This window comes from Pholis gunnellus (genome assembly GCF_910591455.1).
Source record: "Pholis gunnellus genome assembly, chromosome: 14".
Lineage (NCBI taxonomy): Eukaryota > Metazoa > Chordata > Actinopteri > Perciformes > Pholidae > Pholis > Pholis gunnellus.
Window position 1 is genome coordinate 17,596,950 of NC_136541.1, and position 20,524 is coordinate 17,617,473.

General features: G+C 43.7%; 3 protein-coding genes and 1 pseudogene across 4 annotated transcripts in view; all 4 read left to right on the top strand.

Annotated features, from left to right (window-relative positions):
- Positions 1-2,326: 2,326 nt before the first annotated feature.
- Positions 2,327-13,657, top strand: LOC306706369 (desmoplakin-A-like; the record flags this gene model as incomplete). Its single annotated transcript, XM_079173428.1, has 24 exons — positions 2,327-2,708; positions 3,162-3,246; positions 3,457-3,575; positions 3,819-3,963; positions 5,071-5,196; positions 5,368-5,427; positions 5,541-5,708; positions 5,879-5,983; positions 6,069-6,164; positions 6,251-6,376; positions 6,586-6,738; positions 6,830-6,984; positions 7,382-7,508; positions 7,691-7,877; positions 7,968-8,263; positions 8,395-8,576; positions 8,720-8,858; positions 9,456-9,649; positions 9,759-9,921; positions 10,231-10,314; positions 10,422-10,529; positions 10,828-10,926; positions 11,061-11,558; positions 12,779-13,657. The coding sequence occupies exons 1-24, from the start codon at positions 2,479-2,481 to the stop codon at positions 13,655-13,657; spliced, it is 4,524 nt and encodes a 1,507-aa protein (XP_079029554.1). The 5' UTR covers positions 2,327-2,478.
- On the top strand, positions 11,701-12,790 carry LOC306706372 (desmoplakin-B-like). Its single transcript, XM_079173430.1, has one exon. It carries the CDS (start codon positions 11,835-11,837, stop codon positions 12,291-12,293), a length of 459 nt encoding a protein of 152 aa, XP_079029556.1. The 5' UTR covers positions 11,701-11,834; the 3' UTR covers positions 12,294-12,790.
- Positions 13,658-13,669: 12 nt separating the features above from the next.
- On the top strand, positions 13,670-15,036 carry LOC306706370 (desmoplakin-A-like; annotated as a pseudogene). Its single transcript has one exon. The product of its transcript is annotated as a desmoplakin-A-like (transcript).
- A 977-nt stretch (positions 15,037-16,013) lies between these two features.
- The window catches only part of LOC306705858 (tensin-3-like), a 31,337-nt gene continuing 26,826 nt past the window's right edge, over positions 16,014-20,524 (top strand). Inside the window, exon 1 of the mRNA XM_079172720.1 lies at positions 16,014-16,280. The gene's annotated coding sequence lies outside the window, so the exon portion shown is untranslated. The remainder of the gene's footprint in view (positions 16,281-20,524) is intronic.

A 20,524-nucleotide genomic window follows, 5' to 3' on the forward strand; every position in this document is an offset into this window, starting at 1 on the left:
AAAAAGCAAACAGGTACAGTGTCAAAATAATGACTTAGCAACTCATAATTATGACTTACTCTCTCATAATTATGAGATACGTATCTTTCCTTGTAATGCATGCTCACAGGATGGATGATCTAAGTGTCTTCCTGAGACAGAGAAATGTTCCTGAGGAAACAATAGAGACCCTAGAGCATGAGAAGGCACTTAACTGCAACTATCAACTAACAACTGTACTTTTTATCGACACTTATTATTGCTTCTAAATTATTATTTCTGAAAAAAAACATGAGCTTTGTTGTTTTGCTGTTTCATTAAACTGTAGATAACTAAATATTATCAAAAATGACTGTTATCTAATCAGGATTGCTGTTTTTTAAACAATTCTATTGCCCTTAGATTGATGCCAGCGCCATACAGATGATGACAGATGAAGAATTAACTTATTTGACATCATATGGTGATAGCAGTGTTAGGATTCAGCAACGTCGTTTTTGTCGGAGACTTTTCTGAAAATGAGCAACAGGATTTGGATGATACACTGCCTGTTTCACCACAAACCATGCCATCCAGCGAGAGAGTGGAGAGAATATCGGTTGTTCACAAAGGGCAGGTACTGCCAGAGCTCATGGCACATTTCTCTGATGATGGACTTCAAGATGTTGACATCAAAATCCAGCTTGTACTGCCAGATGGAACACCTGCTGGGATATGATGATGGAGGAGTTGTGAGAGATTGTCTTTTAGAATTCTGGAGTGAATTCTATGACCAATGCGCAACAGGGAAATGCTCTTAAAGTGCCTTTTCTAGGGCATGATTTTGGGCAGCAGCAGTGGGAGAGTGTAGGTGGAATGATTGCTTTTGGATGGGCGAGGGAGAAATATCTTCCTGTGAAGATCGCGCCTGTCATATTAGAGCAAGCTGCCTTTGGATATGTGAAGAGCGATGTATAGTGGAGAATTTCCTCCGATACATGCCTGAGTCTGAGCGTACAGTGTTTGAATCATGGAGATCAGATTTTAACAGTGTTGACCAAGAAGAATTAATTGAGATCCTAGATACTAGATAAGGGTGACAGTGGCTAAGTGAAGAGCAGGGCTGTCCTTCAATCAGAGGACCTTGAGGTTCGATCCCCGGCTCCTTTTCCGCTAGTCGCATGTCGATGTGTCCTTGAGCAAGACACTTAACCCCAAAATTGCTCCCGTAGCTGTGCCTACGGTGTGATAGGATCTGAATTGTAAGTCGCTTTGTCTAAAAGCGTCTGCTAAATGACTGTAATGTAATGTAATAACCACAACTGCAGAAGGATACCAACAGCCAGCCATGTCAATGACATCCTCCAGGAGCTTGCCCACAAAAGGCTTGTCCAAGAGCCTGACTACGTCATTGAACAATGGGTAAAAAAATACTCAGCACCGCCGGGCACAGCCTTCAGGACCTCACAACTAAACCCTGCAACCAACTGTAAGAAAGGTTGTGAAGTCTCTCACCTTCCCAGAGACAATGAATGTCCACCAGAAGGACATTCAGAAGTACCAAACTATATATTTGAAAAATGCTATTGTTATTCTTTTATTTGTTGGAAATTAAATGCAAAAGTATTGTCCTTTGTAAATAAATATAAGACATTCTGGCTCACATAACGTAATCTAGTATAAGGTAAAATTCCGTAAAAGTAAATTACGGTAGCTTCACCGTAAAATAACGGTAACTTACTGGCAGCAGGGACGCCAGTCATTTTTTTACGGTGAAATTGTTTAGAGTGTGTGTGTGTGTGTGCACAGTGGCTAAAGCTAAGGCCTTAAACACCAGAGGGCACAATGTGTCTGTAAACTATTGTTTCCCCCATTGGATATAAAGGCTGTAAGACTTTAGTATGACCTAAAGGCACCTCATGCATTGTTTGGTTATTGTGTGTACGTTTTATGTCTTTTCCATTTTCCTCACTGCCTTTCACTTTTCAAAGCTCCTGCACGCCTGCGTGTGTGGTGCTGTCTGTGCAGAGGAACGAAGAGACAGACGTAAGGACAAAGGGACAATATTAAAAAGGAGACAAAATTAAGAAGAATATACTTGGTGAACTTGGTGTCACTTAGTTGTCAGCTTCAAGCAAGCTACGCAAAACACTGAACTCTCAAACGGACTCCTTTTGACCTCAAGAATGTTGAACCCGTGATGACAAATTCTTTGCGTAACCACTATCTCTACTCCTCCCCTGGAGATTAAATGTGTTGGCTGATGTGTTACTGTCAACTGCATGTGCACATAGTCAAAATTGGAGGAGTGTCTCGTAAACACAGCAAGGTGTGGTTTCTATCCGAAAGTGGCCAGCTTCCATCTATTCACAGCAGAGCAGTGTCTGTGCAACAGTCAGGAGACGGGGAGGAGAGAGGTGCGCGTTGTGTCCTCTGTCTGGCGACGAACGAACTTGAGACTTTCGCAAAACGTTAAAAAACAACAACAACAACAACAACAACAACAACTACTCGGCAGACATGAGTGCGTTCGGCTCCACCATTGGCCAGAGAAGCAACTCGCGACCGGATTTGTCGAGTGCAAGTTTTAGAAACGACGTGTTCGCCGGTGGAAACGGCTTCCACGGAGACTACCAAGGAGGGGATGTCGTGCAGTCCTACACCACCTACTCCAAGACCTCCATGCACGGAGGGGGCGCACCGAAAGTGGCCATGAGCATGGGGGGCGCGGGTGGAGGTGGCGGCTTTAGGTAAGGAATTACCTGTTGCTTCGAAATTCGTTTTACGGCACGAGAGTGTTTGAATTTGCCATTAAATGTTAATGTAAAAAAATAAATAAAGCATAGATATCATGTTGTTCTCTCAGGCCAACAAAGCCAATATCTTTTTGTATGTTTGTTTACTGTGTCCTCACATGAAAAAGTTTAGCTGTTCCTAATTCTGTGATTCATTACCTCCTTTTTATAGATTTAATTAATTGTGTCCTGCAGGTTGCTATATATTAACTATATTAACAGCATATGTCTTTGTAGCAATGCTTATTAAAAACAAAGCTAGCTGTACTTACACACATATATGTAGAATTGAGTGTGTAAAATACACAGTAGACCGTATTCTTTGATAACACTTTACACATTGGTATTAATTAAAGCTACATTACAACCTCTGAAAACATATATATATATATTTTTCCTCATGTGTAGTGCACAGGCAAGCCATCAAAAAGGGTTGTTCCTGACCGACCAGTGCCAGGAATACCTGCAGAGAGCGAAGATGGTTCTCCAGAGCGTAAGTGCAGCACACACCTTACAATGAACATCATTCATCTCGAGTGTTTGTCTTCACTGCTAGTGATGATTACAGTAATGTTGGCTTTGTTGTTCTAATGTTTTATGCTCATCCATTATCAGATATGATTCAAGACGATATCATCAGCCACAGTTAAAGAGAAGCATAGTTTTGCAAACGGCCGGTGTCTGTACTGTGTGATTTTTATAGGGGGGTCCAGCTGGGGAGGCAGACAAACTGTTGAACATGGCTGCAGAAAGCATGGAGCAGATGAAGCTCTGCGGCAGAGAGCTGCAGCAAATGCGTATTCCCAATGACATCTTCAGAAGGTGAGGCGAGATGCACTGTGTGTTTGCATTTGATGTGTCTACTCATGACCGTGTATGTACACTGGACGAACGTGCTAGCGTTTGAATTTCCTTTTGAAGTTGAACCAAACCATGGAAAGAGTTTTATGCTCACTGAACATTCCTCTCAGCTCTACTGGCCCAGCTGAGCTCTTTGATGTGGTGCTGTCAGTGGGCCCTCGGAAGATTGACAAAGTGTTTTCCCTCTTTTCTGCAACTCTACAGCGTCGACCAGTTCCAGCACATGCACGCTGCGATCCAACAGCAACTAGTCGGTGGTATGACCATAAGACGGAAAAGAAGCAGCGTGGGTTCCCTTGAAGGGGGGAGGGTCTATAATGACGCCATGGCCTGGATCGCTCAACAGAAGGTGAGCTCTTCATACGTCAGAGACATTTAAGAACGTGATAAAAGAAAAAAAAAAATATATATATATGGGTGATGAGGTTGAAATCAATATTATAACAATAATTTGGATTTCACAATAAATTCACAATAAAGTGATTTTATACTATACAAAATATATTGAATTGAATTGAATAGATCAGCACAATGGAATGAATATATGTAGAATCACATATGAAATAATCAAATGCATGAGTAATTTGCTTCACTGTCGTGGACAAAACTCTTCAGACACGTGAAATTAAAAACTTTGATCATACGTTATCTTTTTAACTTACATTTCACTTGTAATTACTAATTTGGACGGTCATTATACGATGGCACATTCTGTTACGGCATCGCCCAAAAAACGTCTTGGTAAAACTCAGTGCCCAATAGTTTTCCAGTAAGATTAGTTGCACCTGCGTGTCCATGCATGCATGTATGCCTGGGCAGGTTAGTGTGTTTTCTTTAAGGGAAACGGATGACCTATACTGCTGCCAGCTGTACCTAGCTGCTCTATTTACTGCCGGACGTTGCTTTTAGCCATTGTACCTACAGTCCAACATAAAACTTTTACTAAAGACAGTCTCTAAACAGCTTCAGCCAAGTCTGTCATGAAGGAAAAGGGAGTGGTGAGAGAACAAAAGCCTTGAGAGAGAGAGAATGCGAGTAGAGAGCAGTGAGCAATTTCCTGCTAAACGACAGACTTAATGATTATATGCTGACACCTGGAGGGGAAGGAGGGGAAAGACATCAGGGAATTCATAGTGTATCTGTTGAGTTAAAATAATGTTGCCTTAAAGAACAAGGAGGGCTCTCTGTGTATTCTTTATTGTTTTTAAATCGAGCTTAATCCTCTGTGTCCCCAGCTTCACTTAAAACCCCATCAATTAGCCACATCGATGCGGTGGTATAGTATATTTTGAGTTCATTTCTCATACCCGGCTGTCGTAATATTCACTACGGCACCAAATGTCTGTTATATTGCAGCTCAAAATAGTGCCCAACAAATAAACACTTTGACGTTGTAATTGTGTTTATTGCTTATTGCATTTTAAAAGGTAATAAACTGCGATTTTGTATCTTGTAGCGCATGATTGAGACGGCTGCATGGGGAGATGACTCCGAGACTATAGAAAAGCAAATCCAAAGCCACAACAAAAACCACAGCTCGGTCCAGAGGAGCCAGGAAGTAGACCGTGCCAGAGATGAACTGGTGAGTGGTCATCCTGTTTTGAAGCTCTTCTTAGTGGCTTTCTTTTTACTTTGGACTGCTTTCTTTATACATCTTGTTTGTAAAGGTTATCTATGCATGATGTGCACAAAAGTGTTGTAATCTTATGTAAAAGCGAGCAAAAAAACCCCAAATATCTTCTTTTATTTTTAGAACAAGAGGGGCGACAAGTACAACCTGTCCATGCTGGAACAAGAATGGGGAAGCCTGCAGGTAGACACAAAACCTTTTATAAAAACATTTTTAGTTTTCTTTTACTTTGTCAATATCAGCTGCTCTACTGTTACTTTCTATCATAATTATATATTACCTTGTGTCTGTCTCAGAAAATGTCGGACAGCCGTGTGCAACAGCTGCGTGGGCTCCAGGGCATCATCAACGAGGTCTCCAAAGCCATCATGTGGGTGAATGAGAAAGAGGAGGAAGAGCTCATGTTCGACTGGGGAGACAAGAACATCGACCAGTACATCCCCAGGAAGCAGGAGAGCTACTCAGTAAGGACCTCCTCTTTTCTCCTGGGTGGATGTTTTCTGTCTTAGTTTATGGGCGTGATCATACCTTCAATATCTGATGTGTTTTACTTCCTATACCGTTCAAATCTTAGTTAGAATTATGTTTGCGCTCAAGAGACAAAAGCTTCCCTTACGTTCCGTTCTCCTGACAGAGCCTGATGAGAGACCTGGAGGAGAAAGAGAAGGAGCTAAACAAGCTGAAGGTGAAAGCAGATGGACTCCTGAACAACAACCACCCCGCCTCTGATAAGATTGACGTAAGGTGTTTCTGGGTGTTCTTGCTAACCTAAACAGCCAGCTATTCATTTGGCTTTGCATTGACGCCTCTGTGTGCGCCCACAGGCCTACATGGACACCTTACAGACCCAGTGGAGCTGGCTGCTCCAGATCACCAAGTGTATCGACATCCACCTGAAGGACAATGCGGCCTACAGCCAAGTAAGCGCTCGGCCCTGCGGTGAAAGTAGTGCCCTGTATGTTTTTTTGCGTGAACGCTGATCAAAGCCTTTTGCTGCCACTTTCAGTTTTTCAAGGAGGCCAACGAGACCTACGCGAAGCTGCAGAGAGCGCACGAGTCCATCCGAAACAAGTTCACGTGCAACAAGAACACCCCGCTGGATAACCTCACTGAACTCCTGAGAAACCTGGAGGTATCATCACGCTCATGCTCAAACAATTTGTTCTGTCGAGTGACACAGGTTTAAATCAATTAAAAGTCTGGTGAACTGGTTCCGCCAGTTTTTCTTTTTCTTCTCAAGAGACTAAGTGGAAGGCTTCTGAATGTCTGCATTCAGGTTGTATAGTTGCAGTGCATAGTGGCTGAGTTAAAAACACAGGTCTGATATCTGCATGTTCACAGAGAGAGAAGGAGCGTGTGATGGAGAATAAGAGGCAGGTCCAAAGTCTGGTCAACAAGTCTAAGACCATTGTCAGGCTGAAGCCTCGCAACCCCGAGGAGAAGAGCAGCAGCCCCGTCATGGTCCAGGCCATATGTGACTTTAAACAAGACCAGGTGGGGTGTATGCTCTCTCTCACACTCACACATATGAGTATGAAGTGGAATGTTAAGTGTAACTCAGCGTCTCTTCTTCTTTGTGCTTCAGAAAGGGATTCTAAATGGGAATGAAGGCATCCTGAAGGATAACTCGCAGCGCAGCAAGTGGCTGGTGACGGGACCCGGAGGCATGGACATGTTGATTCCCTCTGTGTGTCTGAAGATCCCCCCACCGAACCCGCTCAGCATCGGCCTCGCCAACAAGTAAGAACCGCTCAGTCCATGTAGACCGGTGAAGGTCTGCGGCAAATCCTTTTGGTCGGGGCGGTTCAAAATGTGTCAGCTGTAGAGGATTTATCATGTAATGACTATATTGGATACATCACATTTACTGGAGCTAGAGAGAAAAAACAGCCTTCCTTTTGGGAAAGTCATATTTATTTTGTTGACATTGTCCAATAGATTCTAAAAGGTTTCTACAAGACTCAAGTCCTTTACTGCGTAACAGTTTCAAAGGTCTTAAGCGGTCAGAAAATAAGCTGATACCAAGAAGGACCAAGTAGTTATTTCGTTAAAATGAAAACGTGGGAAACATTTTGATAAATATTACATCATGTTTATCATGTAGTGTCTGCATATTCATGGCTTGTGCTGCCCATAGGAATGAGCAGTATTATGAAGCCATCATGAGCATCTGGAATCAGCTCTACATCAACATCAAGAGCCTCATCTCGTGGCAATACTGCCTCAAAGACATGAATTACATCAGCTCCCTCACTGTCAGCATGGTAAGATATCGCAAAGACTGCAACAAACGTAGCCAATTCTGAGTTTTGCTGTTACAATAAGTCACTGTTTTCAAAACCAAGCAAAGTCAAATTAGATTTTGTTTCTGGCCTAACTCGAAACTCTGTATTTGCTTACCTCCTGTGACTCTTGCTTAACCTGACTCCTCTCCATTGTCTCTCAGCTGTCTAAGATGAGTCCCGAGGAGTACCGCACTATCATCAAAAGACTGGAGACTCACTACCAAGAGTTCCTGCGTACCAGCCAAGGTTCTGATGTGTTTGGGGAAGAGGATAAGAAAACTATCCAGGGCCAATTTGATAACGCCCAGAACCACTACGATACCCTGATTGTCCAGCTGCCTGCTTACAGTGAGTGTAAAATGTTTTTAACTAATCCTTAAATTGCAAGTCCACTACATTTGCAAAACTACTATTTTTTTTTTCCCACTATACATTAAGGTTCTTCTAATATTCCACCAGCCAATAAAGGGGATGAAGGGGTGACACTTGAACCCCCAAAACCGAACCCCGCCAAGCCTGTGTCTCCCAAGATCCCCAAGATCCCCAAGATCCCCAAGATCCCCAAGATCCCCAAGACCCCAGCCAGCTCTACCCTGAGCCTGACTCTGCTCAGTAGTCTGCAAGAACTTCGACGCAGGCTGGAGCTGGCGGAGTCTGGTCTCACCAGTCATCTCCACGTTCCCCTGGGGCACAACAGTGTGCACGAGTGCTCAGTGCACATCCAGAACCTACAGGTGTGTAACTTTGTTGTTCTATCCCAATAAAAGTGAGGTTCTTCTTGGCTACCTTTCAAAATGTGTAAAATATAGATATGAAACAAGTGATAATGCTAAATGTAACTTGTTTTTTACACATTGGTATCCAGACTGTGCACCAAGACTTGGACTCTATTCATGATGAGTACCTGCGACTAAGAGAAAAGATTATGAAGCAGCTGGAAGGAATACCTGCCGACTCCGAGCAAGCCAAGTTCCTCCGCTCTGAACTGGAAATCATCAACCAGAAACTGGGAGTCCTGCAGCGTCTCTACCCGGCCTACCATCAAAGGTGCATTATTGTAGTCTGATCGCATCAACTTTTTATCCATCCCACAATTATTTAGAAAATACTGCACAAACAAAATGAAATGTAAATGAAAGCAATTTACAAGAAGGAGTCCATATAATGTGACGGCTTTGTGTCGTTAACAGGCTGTCAGCTCTTCAGGCCTTGCTCCAGAGCCTTCTCCAGGCTGAAGATATCATTAAAGTCCACGAAGCCCGGCTGACAGAGAAGGAGACCACCTCTCTGGACCTTCAGGAGGTGGAAAACTATCGGACCATGCTAAAGGTTTGACACACTTTCTATATTTAGTTTGAACTGCAGACTCTTGCGTTCCAGTCTCAGGACTTCAGGACAAATTACATTAATTAGTAGCACTTACTGAATCCTCTTTGTCCTACAAAGACTACACTTAGTAGTAAACCATCACCGACACAGAAGTTCATTCTTGCCCTTGGAAACAGTGTTTGTGAAAAACTAATAGTAACTCAAAGGTTAATAATCCAATATATTAAAGCATAACACTTACAAAGGCCATCTTTCTGCATTATGAGGACTTTTACTTTTGATACTTTCGGGACATTTTGCTGATAACACTTTTACTTAATCCTGCACACTGTGCCTTTAAGTAACATTTGCAATGCAGGACATACACTTCTAATGAAGTTTTTTATTATTGGAGTATTGCTATTTTTTATTTCAGTAAAGGATCTGAATACTTCTTCCACCACTGACATAACCGTTGCCATTCTCTGACAAAAATACAATGATATCATGTACTTATTGTCATAGCGCCCACCTCTAGATGTAAATAAGGCTTAAATACGATGCCTGGTTATAGTTGAAATAAATGATTTGATTCAATTCATTGATTATTTATTAAAGCAAATGAAGAGTGATCTGGACCAAAAAAGAGACCTGCTGACCGCTATGGATTCTGACCTGGCTAAAGCGGTGCACTGGAATGGCCAAATCTCAGAGTCCTTTCACAAGTGTGACGCAGACTTGTCCAAGTACTCAGACCTGGTGGGTCAGATGTCTGACCGCTGGCGCCGCATCCAAACCCAGATTGACAGCAGGTGGGATCATCTGTTCATGTGCACACATTCCTTCAATACCCGTGAACCGGTAACGACATTAAGAATATCCGTTCATCCCTTCCTCTTCCTCCAACTCTTTCGTTCACAGAGTCTGGGACTTGGAGAAGCAGGAGAAACAGCTGAATCATTATCAGCAGAGCAGCACTCTCCTGCAACAGTGGATAGACAATGCCAGGAAGCGCCAGGACACGCTCCAGACGGTTAAACTCAGCGACATTCAGACTCTAATGGACCACCTCAACCAGCAGAAGGCACGTCTCTCCTAGTTTACGTCAACAGATTGTAATCAATAACGTATTTGATTTGATTGGAAATATCCACCATTTACACTCAAATTGAGACACTTTGAGCATTGGTGTAGGTGTGTGGATTTCATACATTATACATAAGCATAAGTGAAAAGTGTGCAAACATGTCCTTTGTTTCTCAACCCTTAAGTGAGTAATCGCTTATAATATTATCATTACAATTCTTGTATAACAAAATTATGGATGTCTCAGAAGAAGCAAAGACTGAGCAGTGTCATGTGAATTTAATGCCCCTTTTTGCTGACTGCACAGGCGCTTCACACTGAAATTAAAGGAAAGCAGGAGAAAGTAGAGGTTGTGCAGAAAAACGCAGACACCTGCGCTGTCTCCATTAAGGTAGGTCGTCAATCCATGTGCATAAAACCATTTCACACGTGTCAACAAGCAGATGAGCCCAAGCATGTGTGGTGCAAAATAATGAAGTCCGTGTTGTGGGTTTTCAGGACTACGAGCTACAGCTGGCTTCCTACGGTGCAGGCCTGGAAACTCTGCTTAATATTCCTATCAAGAGAACGATGATGCAGTCGCCCGCTTCTGTGGTCAGACAAGAGGTATGAGGAGGGCCTCTCCATCAAGTCACACTCAACCAATATGCTGTTAATTGTTGGTACACCTTAGTTATTATTACTATTTACTTGTTTATCCATGCTGTGGGACTAATAAATGATTATCTTATCTTAAATATAAATTAAACAATGGTTACGTCATTTGTATTATGAGCTTATGTGATACAACCAATTAACCAGTCAATCCCTTAAATGCATCTGTCTGTTAACGTTCTCACTGGCATGTAATTAACACGAGAATATTTGACATCGGTATTCATCCACTCATTTTAACTCCCTTCAGGCGGCTGACCTCCAGTCTCACTACATAGAGCTACTCACCTGCTCTAGTGACTACTACAGGTTCCTAGGGGAGCTGCTGAAGAACATGGAAGAGCTGAAGGTAGGGATCACATTTGTCAAGGATATTGTGTTGGTAAAATGAATAGTATGGTAAAAAAATAACATATAGGTTTGTTCAATAATATGAAAGTAGGTGACTGAGGCTCTTTCTGTTTTTGTCAATGCTGTCTTCAGATCAGAAACACCAAGATCGAGATGTTGGAGGAGGAACTGAGGCGTCTGAAGGACGACGTCCAGGATCGCAACCAGAAAAACAAGTCTCTGGAGGATGCTTTGGCCCGCTACAAGCTGGAGCTCAGTCAATCACAAAGCGAGCTCATTTCTGTTGAAGAAGTCAAGAGAACCACAGCAATACAAGTTAACGCTACCAAGGACAGCCTGGCTAGCACACACAGCCAGCTTCAAGAGCTCAATGACCAGCTGACCAAAATTAAGTTCCAGCTGGATGAAGAAAAGAGGAAAAGAAAGTTGGCAGAGGAGCGCTACACCAGCCAGCAAGACGAGTATGAGATGGTTGTTCGCCGCAGACAGAAAGAACTGGAAGAACTCAACTGGACCAAGATTGACCTGGAGAAGTCTGTGAAGGACAAGGAACGTGAACTGGAGAGGATGAAGATACTGCTCGACGAGGAAGCGGCACGCCGACGTAACGCTGAATCAGATATCTCAAAGGTAAGAACACAGTGCAGTCAGGAGGTTAATCAACTTAAGCAGACATACGAGACGGAGATCCACGTCACCAAGACTACGATCCTGAAAACCTCACAACAGACAGAAGAAGACACGGCAGAGCTGAGACTGCAAGTTGACAGACTCACCTCTGAGAAGAGAGACCTCGAGGAGGAGCTGAGGAGACTGAGGCAGTCCATTGCTCACACAGAAGAGTAGAAAAGCAGAGCCGAGCAGGAGGCCAGCCAGCAGAGGGCCTCGGTGGTACAAGAAACAAGAATGCGCAGTGAGTTGGAGGTTCAGCTGAGAACACTCACAGAGCAGGGAGGAGATGCTGAGCTCAAACTAAAGGAGGCCATCAAAAACACTCAGGAAAAGTCCAGGCAGATCAGCATGCTAACATTTAACCTGGAGGAGGAGGGGAAGAAGAGGAGATCTCTGGAACTGGAGATCAATCACCTGAAACAAGCTGAGGCAGATCTGAAGGCAAAGAACGCCTCATATCTGGAGTCCATTAACAAGCTTAAAGTGTCCGAGCAGGAGATCCGCATCACCCGAGTGGAGCTGGAGAAGCAGACCAGTGAGAAAACCAAGGTTGAGCAGAGTTCTGTCAGGCTGCAGAGCCGTATCCGGGAACTTCAGTGCTCTCTGGATGGAACGGAAGCTGAGTTGGAGAAGCAAAAGAAGGCAACCCAGGAGGAGTTTACGCGCACTGAAGGATCATCTCCACATAACTAACCCCATTTTGTTCTGCTTTTGCATGCAACGGCTAGATGCATTGAGACTGAGCATGTTTTCAAAGTGGCCCAGTTACATTAGTGGCACGTTGCTTATTTTAGGTGTTTTGCATGAAATGCACTTACTTACAAATGCTTTATCTTTCCAACCTTTAACATTGCACATTGTGGTACTGAACAATCATTTAATTAATGCATACTTATTAAAATAATGAATATAATGTACACATCTTTTTAGATATATACATTATAAATTAGTTCAGACAGTACAGCTGATTGGCATTTCTAAACATTCAATTAGTGATTGGTGACATCACAATTTATATAGATATTGATGAAAAATGTAATATGTTGATAAGCTCTTACAACATGCTGTAAAGGAATGCAACATGTAATTAATGCATTAGAATTGTGGGTCTTGGCAAAATCTGGTTTTATTGGCATTTCTTTGCAGGCATAATAATGTGTTTTCTTGTCTCTCCCCAGACATCCATGAGGATGCATGATTCCCAAAGCCAATACAGCGAGGTGATGCTGGAGAGGGACCGTTTGCTGTCCAAGCTGAAACTGCTGGAGCAGGACAAGACTCGTCAGCTGCGCATAGAGGAGGAGCTCACTCGCATCAAGCTCACTCTAGAGACCGAGCTCCGCAACAACCAGCGGCTGCAGGATGAAAAGAATGCCGTCCTCAAGGATTTCAACTATTTTAAGAGCCAGTATGAGCTGAGAGACAGCGACATCAAGAGGTTTGAATCGGACAGAGACAAGGCTGATCGAGACAGGCTCTCCCTGAAGAACGAGATTGAGAGGCTCATGAGGGAGCTTAAGATTGTTGAGGAGAAGTACAAGAGTCGTTTGTCGATCTCTGAAAAGGAGGCTTCAGACCAGGCTCTCAAGAGAGATGCCCTGCAGAGAGAGATACAGAGGCTGCAGCAGAAACCCAACTCTCTGACCCAGCAGACCCAGACGGATGAAAAGGTCCCAACAATCGATCCAGAAAAGGCCATGACAGAGAGCCGCAGCAATATCCGTCGCCAGAGGCGAGTTGTGGTCGTTGACCCAGACAATGGGCTGGAGATGTCAGTGAAGGAGGCCTTTCACCGGGAGATAATAGACTACGACACTTTCCTGGAGTTGTCGGAGCAGGAGGGCGAGTGGGAGGAAATAACTATCACGGGGTCTGATGGCTCTACACGTTTGGTGATAGTGGACAGGAAAGCAGGAACCCAGTATGACATCCAGGACTGCATTAAACGCGGTGTCATTGACCACAAGGATGTGGATCAGTATCGTGCTGGAACACTAACATTGAACCAGCTCGCTGACCAAATTACCAGCAGAACCAGCAGCACAGCACGTAGATGACATGTTGATGACATGGTCACCTGCAGCAGTCCCACCCAGCTTGCACCTTCTTCTCCTACCGTTCGTAAACGCTTCAACAGTATTTCGATTACTGTTTCCCCCCCTGAGATGTTCGATGACCACAGCCCTGTGGCGGCTATATTTGACACGGAGACCTTGGAGAAAATCACTTTATCTGAAGGGCTCCGAAGAGGCATCGTTGACACTATTACAGCACAGAGGCTACTGGAGGCCCAGACATGCACAGGTGGTATCATCAACCCTGCCACCGGTGAGAGACTGTCGCTGCAGGATGCTGTCCATCAGAGTATCATCGATGACAGCATGGGCGCTAAGCTGAAAGCTGCTCAGAAAGCCTTTGTTGGTTTTGAGGATGTGAAGACTAAGAGAAAGATGTCTGTAGCAGAGGCAGTGAAGGAGACATGGTTGCCCTATGAAGCTGGCCAGAGATTTTTGGAGTTTCAGTACCTGACTGGAGGCCTGATAGAACCTGGCACTGGACATCGTGTCACTATCGAAGAAGCTATCCGCAGAGGTTGGCTGGATGGCCAAGGGGCCCAGAGGCTTCAGAATACACGGAACCACCAGAAGAACTTGACCTGTCCCAAGACCAAACTGAAGATCTCCTACAAGGAGGCCATGGACAGCTGCATGGTGGAAGAAAGCAATGGTATGAAGATGATGCAGGCCTCTTCAATATCCTCCAAAGGAATCAGCAGCCCTTACAATGTCTCTAACCCGGGTTCTCGCTCTGGGTCCAGGGCTGGTTCCCTAGCCGGCTCCAGGAGTGGATCTCGTAGGCAGTGTGGATTATTCCTCAACTGTCAGCTATAACTTCTCCTCCAACACTACCAGCTATAGCTCCAACGATCCCTTTTAATACACACCATAAAAAAAACAACTAGACTAGATATTACCAGCAGTTTCTATGCAATAAAAAAACGGTTTGCTTTTCTAAATGTTTGCTTTTCTAAATGTTTGCTTGAGTGCAGTTTTTGGTGATTTAGTGTTTTAATATTCAACTTAATACAGAGTATGATTAATACTTCTAAAGCATATCTGTTGAATGGATATATTTGTCATAGCTCATTTTAATATAGGGATTTTTGGGGGAATTTAAGAATTTGTTATTAGAAAATATGCTTGTTCACCTCAGCTTCAGCATGCAGTGAAAATTAAGTTTCCTATTGTTTATTCCTAATTTTTTTGCACCTTGATTTATGTTGTTTTTCATTCATGTTTTTGAAAAAAGTTGTTTTGTTAATTGCAAATGCTGAAATTTAGCTTAAAATACTGACCTGACAATGTAATGTCAGTATGTCCTTGCCACTAAAATGTTATTCTCACGTGATTGAAAATAAAGTTTTCGCCAAAATTTTGATCCATTCATTTACTCGATGTCTGTTCATTAAAAGCTGAAAATGTTCACTGCATGAGGAGAGAGCAGTATCCATTGTTACCTGTGGATGGCGCTAATTGTCCTGCTAAAACTACAATTGCAAGCCTGTAGCCCTCTATGCACACCAGAGGTGGGAAACAAAATTGTATATTTTATGCTATAACACAAGCAGGACTGTAGTGTTGGAAATAGTTATGGAGTGAAAGGTCATTTCAACAGCAATACATGCTGTTATTTTTTTAATTTAATAATCATGGTCTCACCTATATATATTAACACATTAACATTAATAACAAATTAATTAGTCATTCAATACATTTCCGTATCTGCGTATATAATATAATAATTTAAACAATAATTTATTTATTTACTAAGTCATTCCTTGGATGGTGCATTCAGCCCAAACAGGTAAAACCAAATCCTTTATTTCTAACATAAATACGGAATGTACCACTTCTATTGATCACTGTGCCAATGAAACACACTGAATAAAACAATTGGACATATTCACAGCACCTTTCTGCGCCGGTCTGTTTGAGCTACTACCAGCATGTTCAACTTATACTTACCGCTACACTAGCTGACTGAATGTCCTATCATCTTATTAAAAAAAAGCTCACTTCATAACAACCACTCCTGCTACCGTTATCTGTAGCCATCGTCCCACTCCCCCCTGACATGTTGATGGGTTTTTGGGGGGTCCAGTAGGAGGACGAGGGAGGAAGTCTCCTTCTGCGTGTGAGGAGTGAGGGTGTGAACAAATGGAGACAGGCAGAGGAGAAGGAGGAGGCCTTAGAGAGGGGAGGTAGGTGGAAGGGGGAGGGAACAAGGGAGACAGGCCTAGCGGCGCAGTGGGAGGGGGACTATCCCCATGCCAGGACTTGTGGCGGCTGCAGCGGCAGCACCGACTGGAGGAAGTGTGCTCGGGGAGGGGGGGGCGCTGAGCAGAAGCAGAAGCAGAAGCAGTTCAGGAACCGAGCAAGGGCTTCAACTTTATCCCCGGCAGCCACAGCAGAAGGCCGAGGAGAGCGAATTCCAGCAGAGGAGAATGAGCCTCCCAGCCTGCACTAAGCCTGTATGACGGGCTGAGGGCTCTTTGATCAGGACTTTTACCCGACTCGTTCTCTGTCTGCAGCTCCGACTGACAAAGGGGACACAGAGCAGAACCCCCCCCCAAAAAAGAGACAGAAGAAGAATCAAAGTACTCGCCTTCAGTTTGAAAAGGTAAGGCACGGTGTCTGCACTTTTCCACGGTCAATCGTTTTGCACGCAGGGTTTCTTAAAGTCGGGCTGGTCAGTGCTTAGAAAAAAAAAAAAGTAGGATTAGACTTCCACACACTGTTGTACTCTTTCCTCCCCCTTCTCTCTTTAGCCCTTTGCTCAGTCCCATTTCATTGAGTCTGCTCAGTTATATAAAGTGCAAAACAGGGCACTGCTCTCTGTATTTATTTTGGCTCCTACTAAAACCAGCGGTGTGTGTTGGTGGCCCAGCTCCTTCCTCCAGCACCCTGAAGACAGAGAAGGGACTCATTCAAACTGACCCAGCACTGATCTTGGGATTTTTTTGTTGGGGGGGGGGGGGGGTCAATGTGAATGAGTATTATTTAGAGCCTTTGAATTAAACTCATTAAAAAGCTTGGCTTGAACTCTTACGGTCTCTTTTTTTTTTTTAGCTTTTAAACGTCTTCCTCAATGAACTGTGTTTTGCCATGGCTATAATTTGGGGTTCCTTGCTGTTGTGGGCTCGGGTGCACTGGAGACCTTTTGTAATGTGAAACACATGGGGTCATTCTTGTAGAAGACTTGCTCCCAGTAGTCTAATAGAGCTCCACCGAGAAGCCCTTTGGAGACTGTCTGGACTCCTCAGTCAGTGGATAAATGATGGAGACAGTCAGAGTATGCCTTTTTTTTCCCTTCTTCTTCCTTTGAGCTACAGCTGCTGCGTGGTATTTGCTGCCCTAGGGCTATGCTTCTCAAGCAGCCATTGTTGATGACATGTACAAGCGTCCTTGCATCACAACAGCTACAGCCCTCTTCACCTGAATATTGCGTCCCTCCCTTGCTTGGAAATCACACACACACACCTGCATTTACACCCTCTTGCGCACCTCTCTTTCACGCAACATAAACCATGCAGGTTGTTCTGAACATTTTGCAGGCTAAACTCTTTCAAGATTAGCTTTAATTACAGGCCCGGCGAGAGAGGAGAAACATCTTTCAACCGGCAATTACAGCTTTTGTTGGCGGTTCTATTTTGAGGTTGCTCCTATGAACAATATTTGGCCCCTCAAGGCGAACGAAATGTGACAGAAACCCAAAGTGTCAGGCGGTGCTCGCAAAGTCCCGGGTTAGGGCGACAGATGAACGGGCATGCTGATGGTGTGGGTTTGGACAGGTGGGGTTGGCGTGAGGGTTGGGGTTGTGTACTGTAAGCAGAGCACCGTGATCTAACCCTGGGAGGAACAGCAGGGGACGGAGCACTGGGGCATTTCACTGTGTCGCAGCGGTGCCGCGGCCACTCGGCTGACATGTGTAAGCCATTAAACGGAGGGAAGGAGACCTGGAGAATGGAAGCAATAAAGGGGAAAGGAAAAGAGAGATGGAGGGAATGAGAGAGCGAGAGTGGGAACGTAATCCATTTTGGAACGCATTCCACTATGACCTTGGGATAGAAAACGGTAATCAGGGAGTTTAGGAGCCTTAAGGGTGTGCAGTTTTTGCCCGGGGCTGTCATTTTTATTCCCTATAAAATATCTCGTGAAAATGTGGGAGAGTTCTAGGGTTGCTAAATAAACGTTCAAGAAATACCCAGCTCCCCATCTCCATTTTCAATAGTTCTCATGGTTTTGTTTATGTCGGTTCTTCAGCAGTGAATGAGTGTCAAAGCCACAGCGTAAACATTTAGAGCCCCTAACAAACTGTGGCCTTGTCCCTCTCCGGGGCCCTTCAACCAGCCTGTAGTGTCACTGTGGACATGTTATCCCACAGTGTGAGGCGCGCGCTCGTGCCAAGTATGAATACAAGGCGGTTTGGAACAGTGAAGCTGATGGTATCAAGGTTAGGGGGCTATTAGATGTGAATGCTAAATACCAACTGGGGGCTACAGCCAGAGGATAATGGCAAGTAACTAATCTGTTCTGGTCGTACAACTCCTGTCATCTGATGGAGTGGTAAACAGGCGTGAATAGTTCTTTCCATGTGCTGGGCAATCAAAGAAAGAAAGAAAGTTAATGTAAGAAAAAAATAAATCCATCAAGAAGTCCCCCCCCGCAGGCCCCCAGACTTCCTGAAGCATTTATTGCACTTTCGGTGTTACTCAGGTTTGCAGACAAACGGCTTCGGAGATCATTAATCTGTCCAGAGTCTCCCACTGTAAGTGTAGCTGTTTTTTTTTTGGGATTGGTGCAAAACAGAGCCAGTTCCTACATGCTGGGTTTGATGACGTTTGATGAGCTTTATTACCGGGACTTGGATTTGACCGCAGTCTGAACCAGAGAAAGTTTGTGTTGAGTCTGGGTTTTGGTTCTTCTTTTTATTCTCCTATTATTGAGGAATACCAGCGCGCCTACTTTTTTTTTTTTTCGATCTCAGACACATCATTTCAGTTTAATGGACTGAATTGACACAAAATGGAGGCCATTGCCACAACATGTCAATCATAAACTAGAAGCTGGAGCCGACCGAAGCAACTCGGTCTGATTTTTGGAGTGTGAATGGGGGGAAGGGATACCATGATTGCTTTCATATGTGCGCAGGCGTAATGTTTGTGGACATTGTAGTTTTCTTTAATTGACTAAAAAACACTTGGCACATGTTACCAATTTGCGACCTATCCATTTAAATGTGGATTAGTCGATTAGCTAGATTTAAGTGTGGGAAAACTAGACTAAAGTTGGGTCGCTGCAGCTTCTATAATATTGGGGTTGAATGCACTCCTGCTTCTTGTGATGAGAATTTATATTTTTATATTTAACATAGAATCAAAAAAGAGTGACACATAGATTGATAGCAAAAATAAAAGTTGCTCAGCATGAAACTTCCCCAGTTGAGTGCTTACATTTGGACACTTATTTTTTTATATTACAAGTTTTCTGAAAGTGTTATGTTTAGATATGCAATTGATACATAATGTCTTAATCTTAAATATGTGCTAATTTGCATACATTGGATAAAGCCAATGTTGTCATTTGAGTCAGAGATATTCAGAGTTTAGTGTGTGTAAGTGGACATTTTTGGCCCAGAGTATGAGGAAAAAAAAGTAATTTGAGAAAATGACCTTGAAAGATATGTTGACATCTACAGACACTACAGGCGAATAGGGTAAAAAAGTTCAAGTAGTAAATATCACCATGAAACTCCCACAGTTGATTCCTTACATTAAGACAATATTCTGTTTTGTAATACAAGTTTCCTGAAATTTTAGGTTTAAATATGCAAATGAGAAGTTCATAGTGGTCGTTGATGAGGTGTATGCACTACTAGGTAGACGGGTGGGTCTCAGATGAGACAGTGGGTACACTTTCCTATATTCCAGTGGCTTTATGCCTGATAGGTGGGTATAATGTACACGCAGTATACCCTTCACGACATCACTGCAAATGAGGTAGCATCTAATGCTAACTTTTGGACACCTAAATGTGTATTTTTTGATGGTTTTTTTTCTTCTAGTCTGAAAGAAGACATGTTATAAAAGCAAAATGGACCCAAATCTCAAAAATGACCGGAGCATGAAAAAGTTTTCGCACTTAACCAAGTCTCTGTACGCTGTATCTTCCACTGGTTTGTACAAATATGTAAAAGCAATCTGCATGCTGATGGCCTCACTGAAATCGCTAATGGAAAATGCAGTTAGGGCGCATGTAGACATGTAGCAACCGGCCTAATCGCATACAAACATACTTTTGAGTAAATGGATTCGGTTGCTGTGGCTCAAACCCCAGGCTCGGGAGAGTCTTTATTATTTGTGTTGAGACGAGCAAAGTTTTTGCCAACTGTTGTCACCACAAGTGGACTCAAAATTGAAAACAACCTATGAGATCACTGTTCACATGATGAGGCCGTGAATTAACCCACAGGGTCTGACTAAGTGATGTCTGGATTTTGAGACGGTTCATGATGCTGTCTTCTTTCATCCCACGGTTCACCTGCTCCCACAAAATGGAGGATTCCATACGGTGCGGGCCAGGTGAAGGGTGTGGCTCCTGAAATAGAAACGGGCTTCATCCCAGCACTTTGATATGTCTTCACTGCATTTCTTTCACGCATAAATGGAATGTCTGATTAATTTATTTTCAGCGTTTTGAGCCCGTCCCAAGTTAGTGATGGTTATGCATGTGGCTGACGGCACCCACGCAGCCTAGTCAAGCTCTTACCTGCAGGGGTTGGAGCTGGGGGTGCCAGACACACCCTAATCCCCCAACATCCTGACCTCAGTAAACCTGTCGCTGCTTGTTCACGGTAGACCTGGC

Bases quoted from the DNA above. Each gene is read 5' to 3' on its own strand.
- LOC306706372 (XM_079173430.1), top strand. From the start codon at position 11,835: ATGCGCAGTGAGTTGGAGGTTCAGCTGAGAACACTCACAGAGCAGGGA.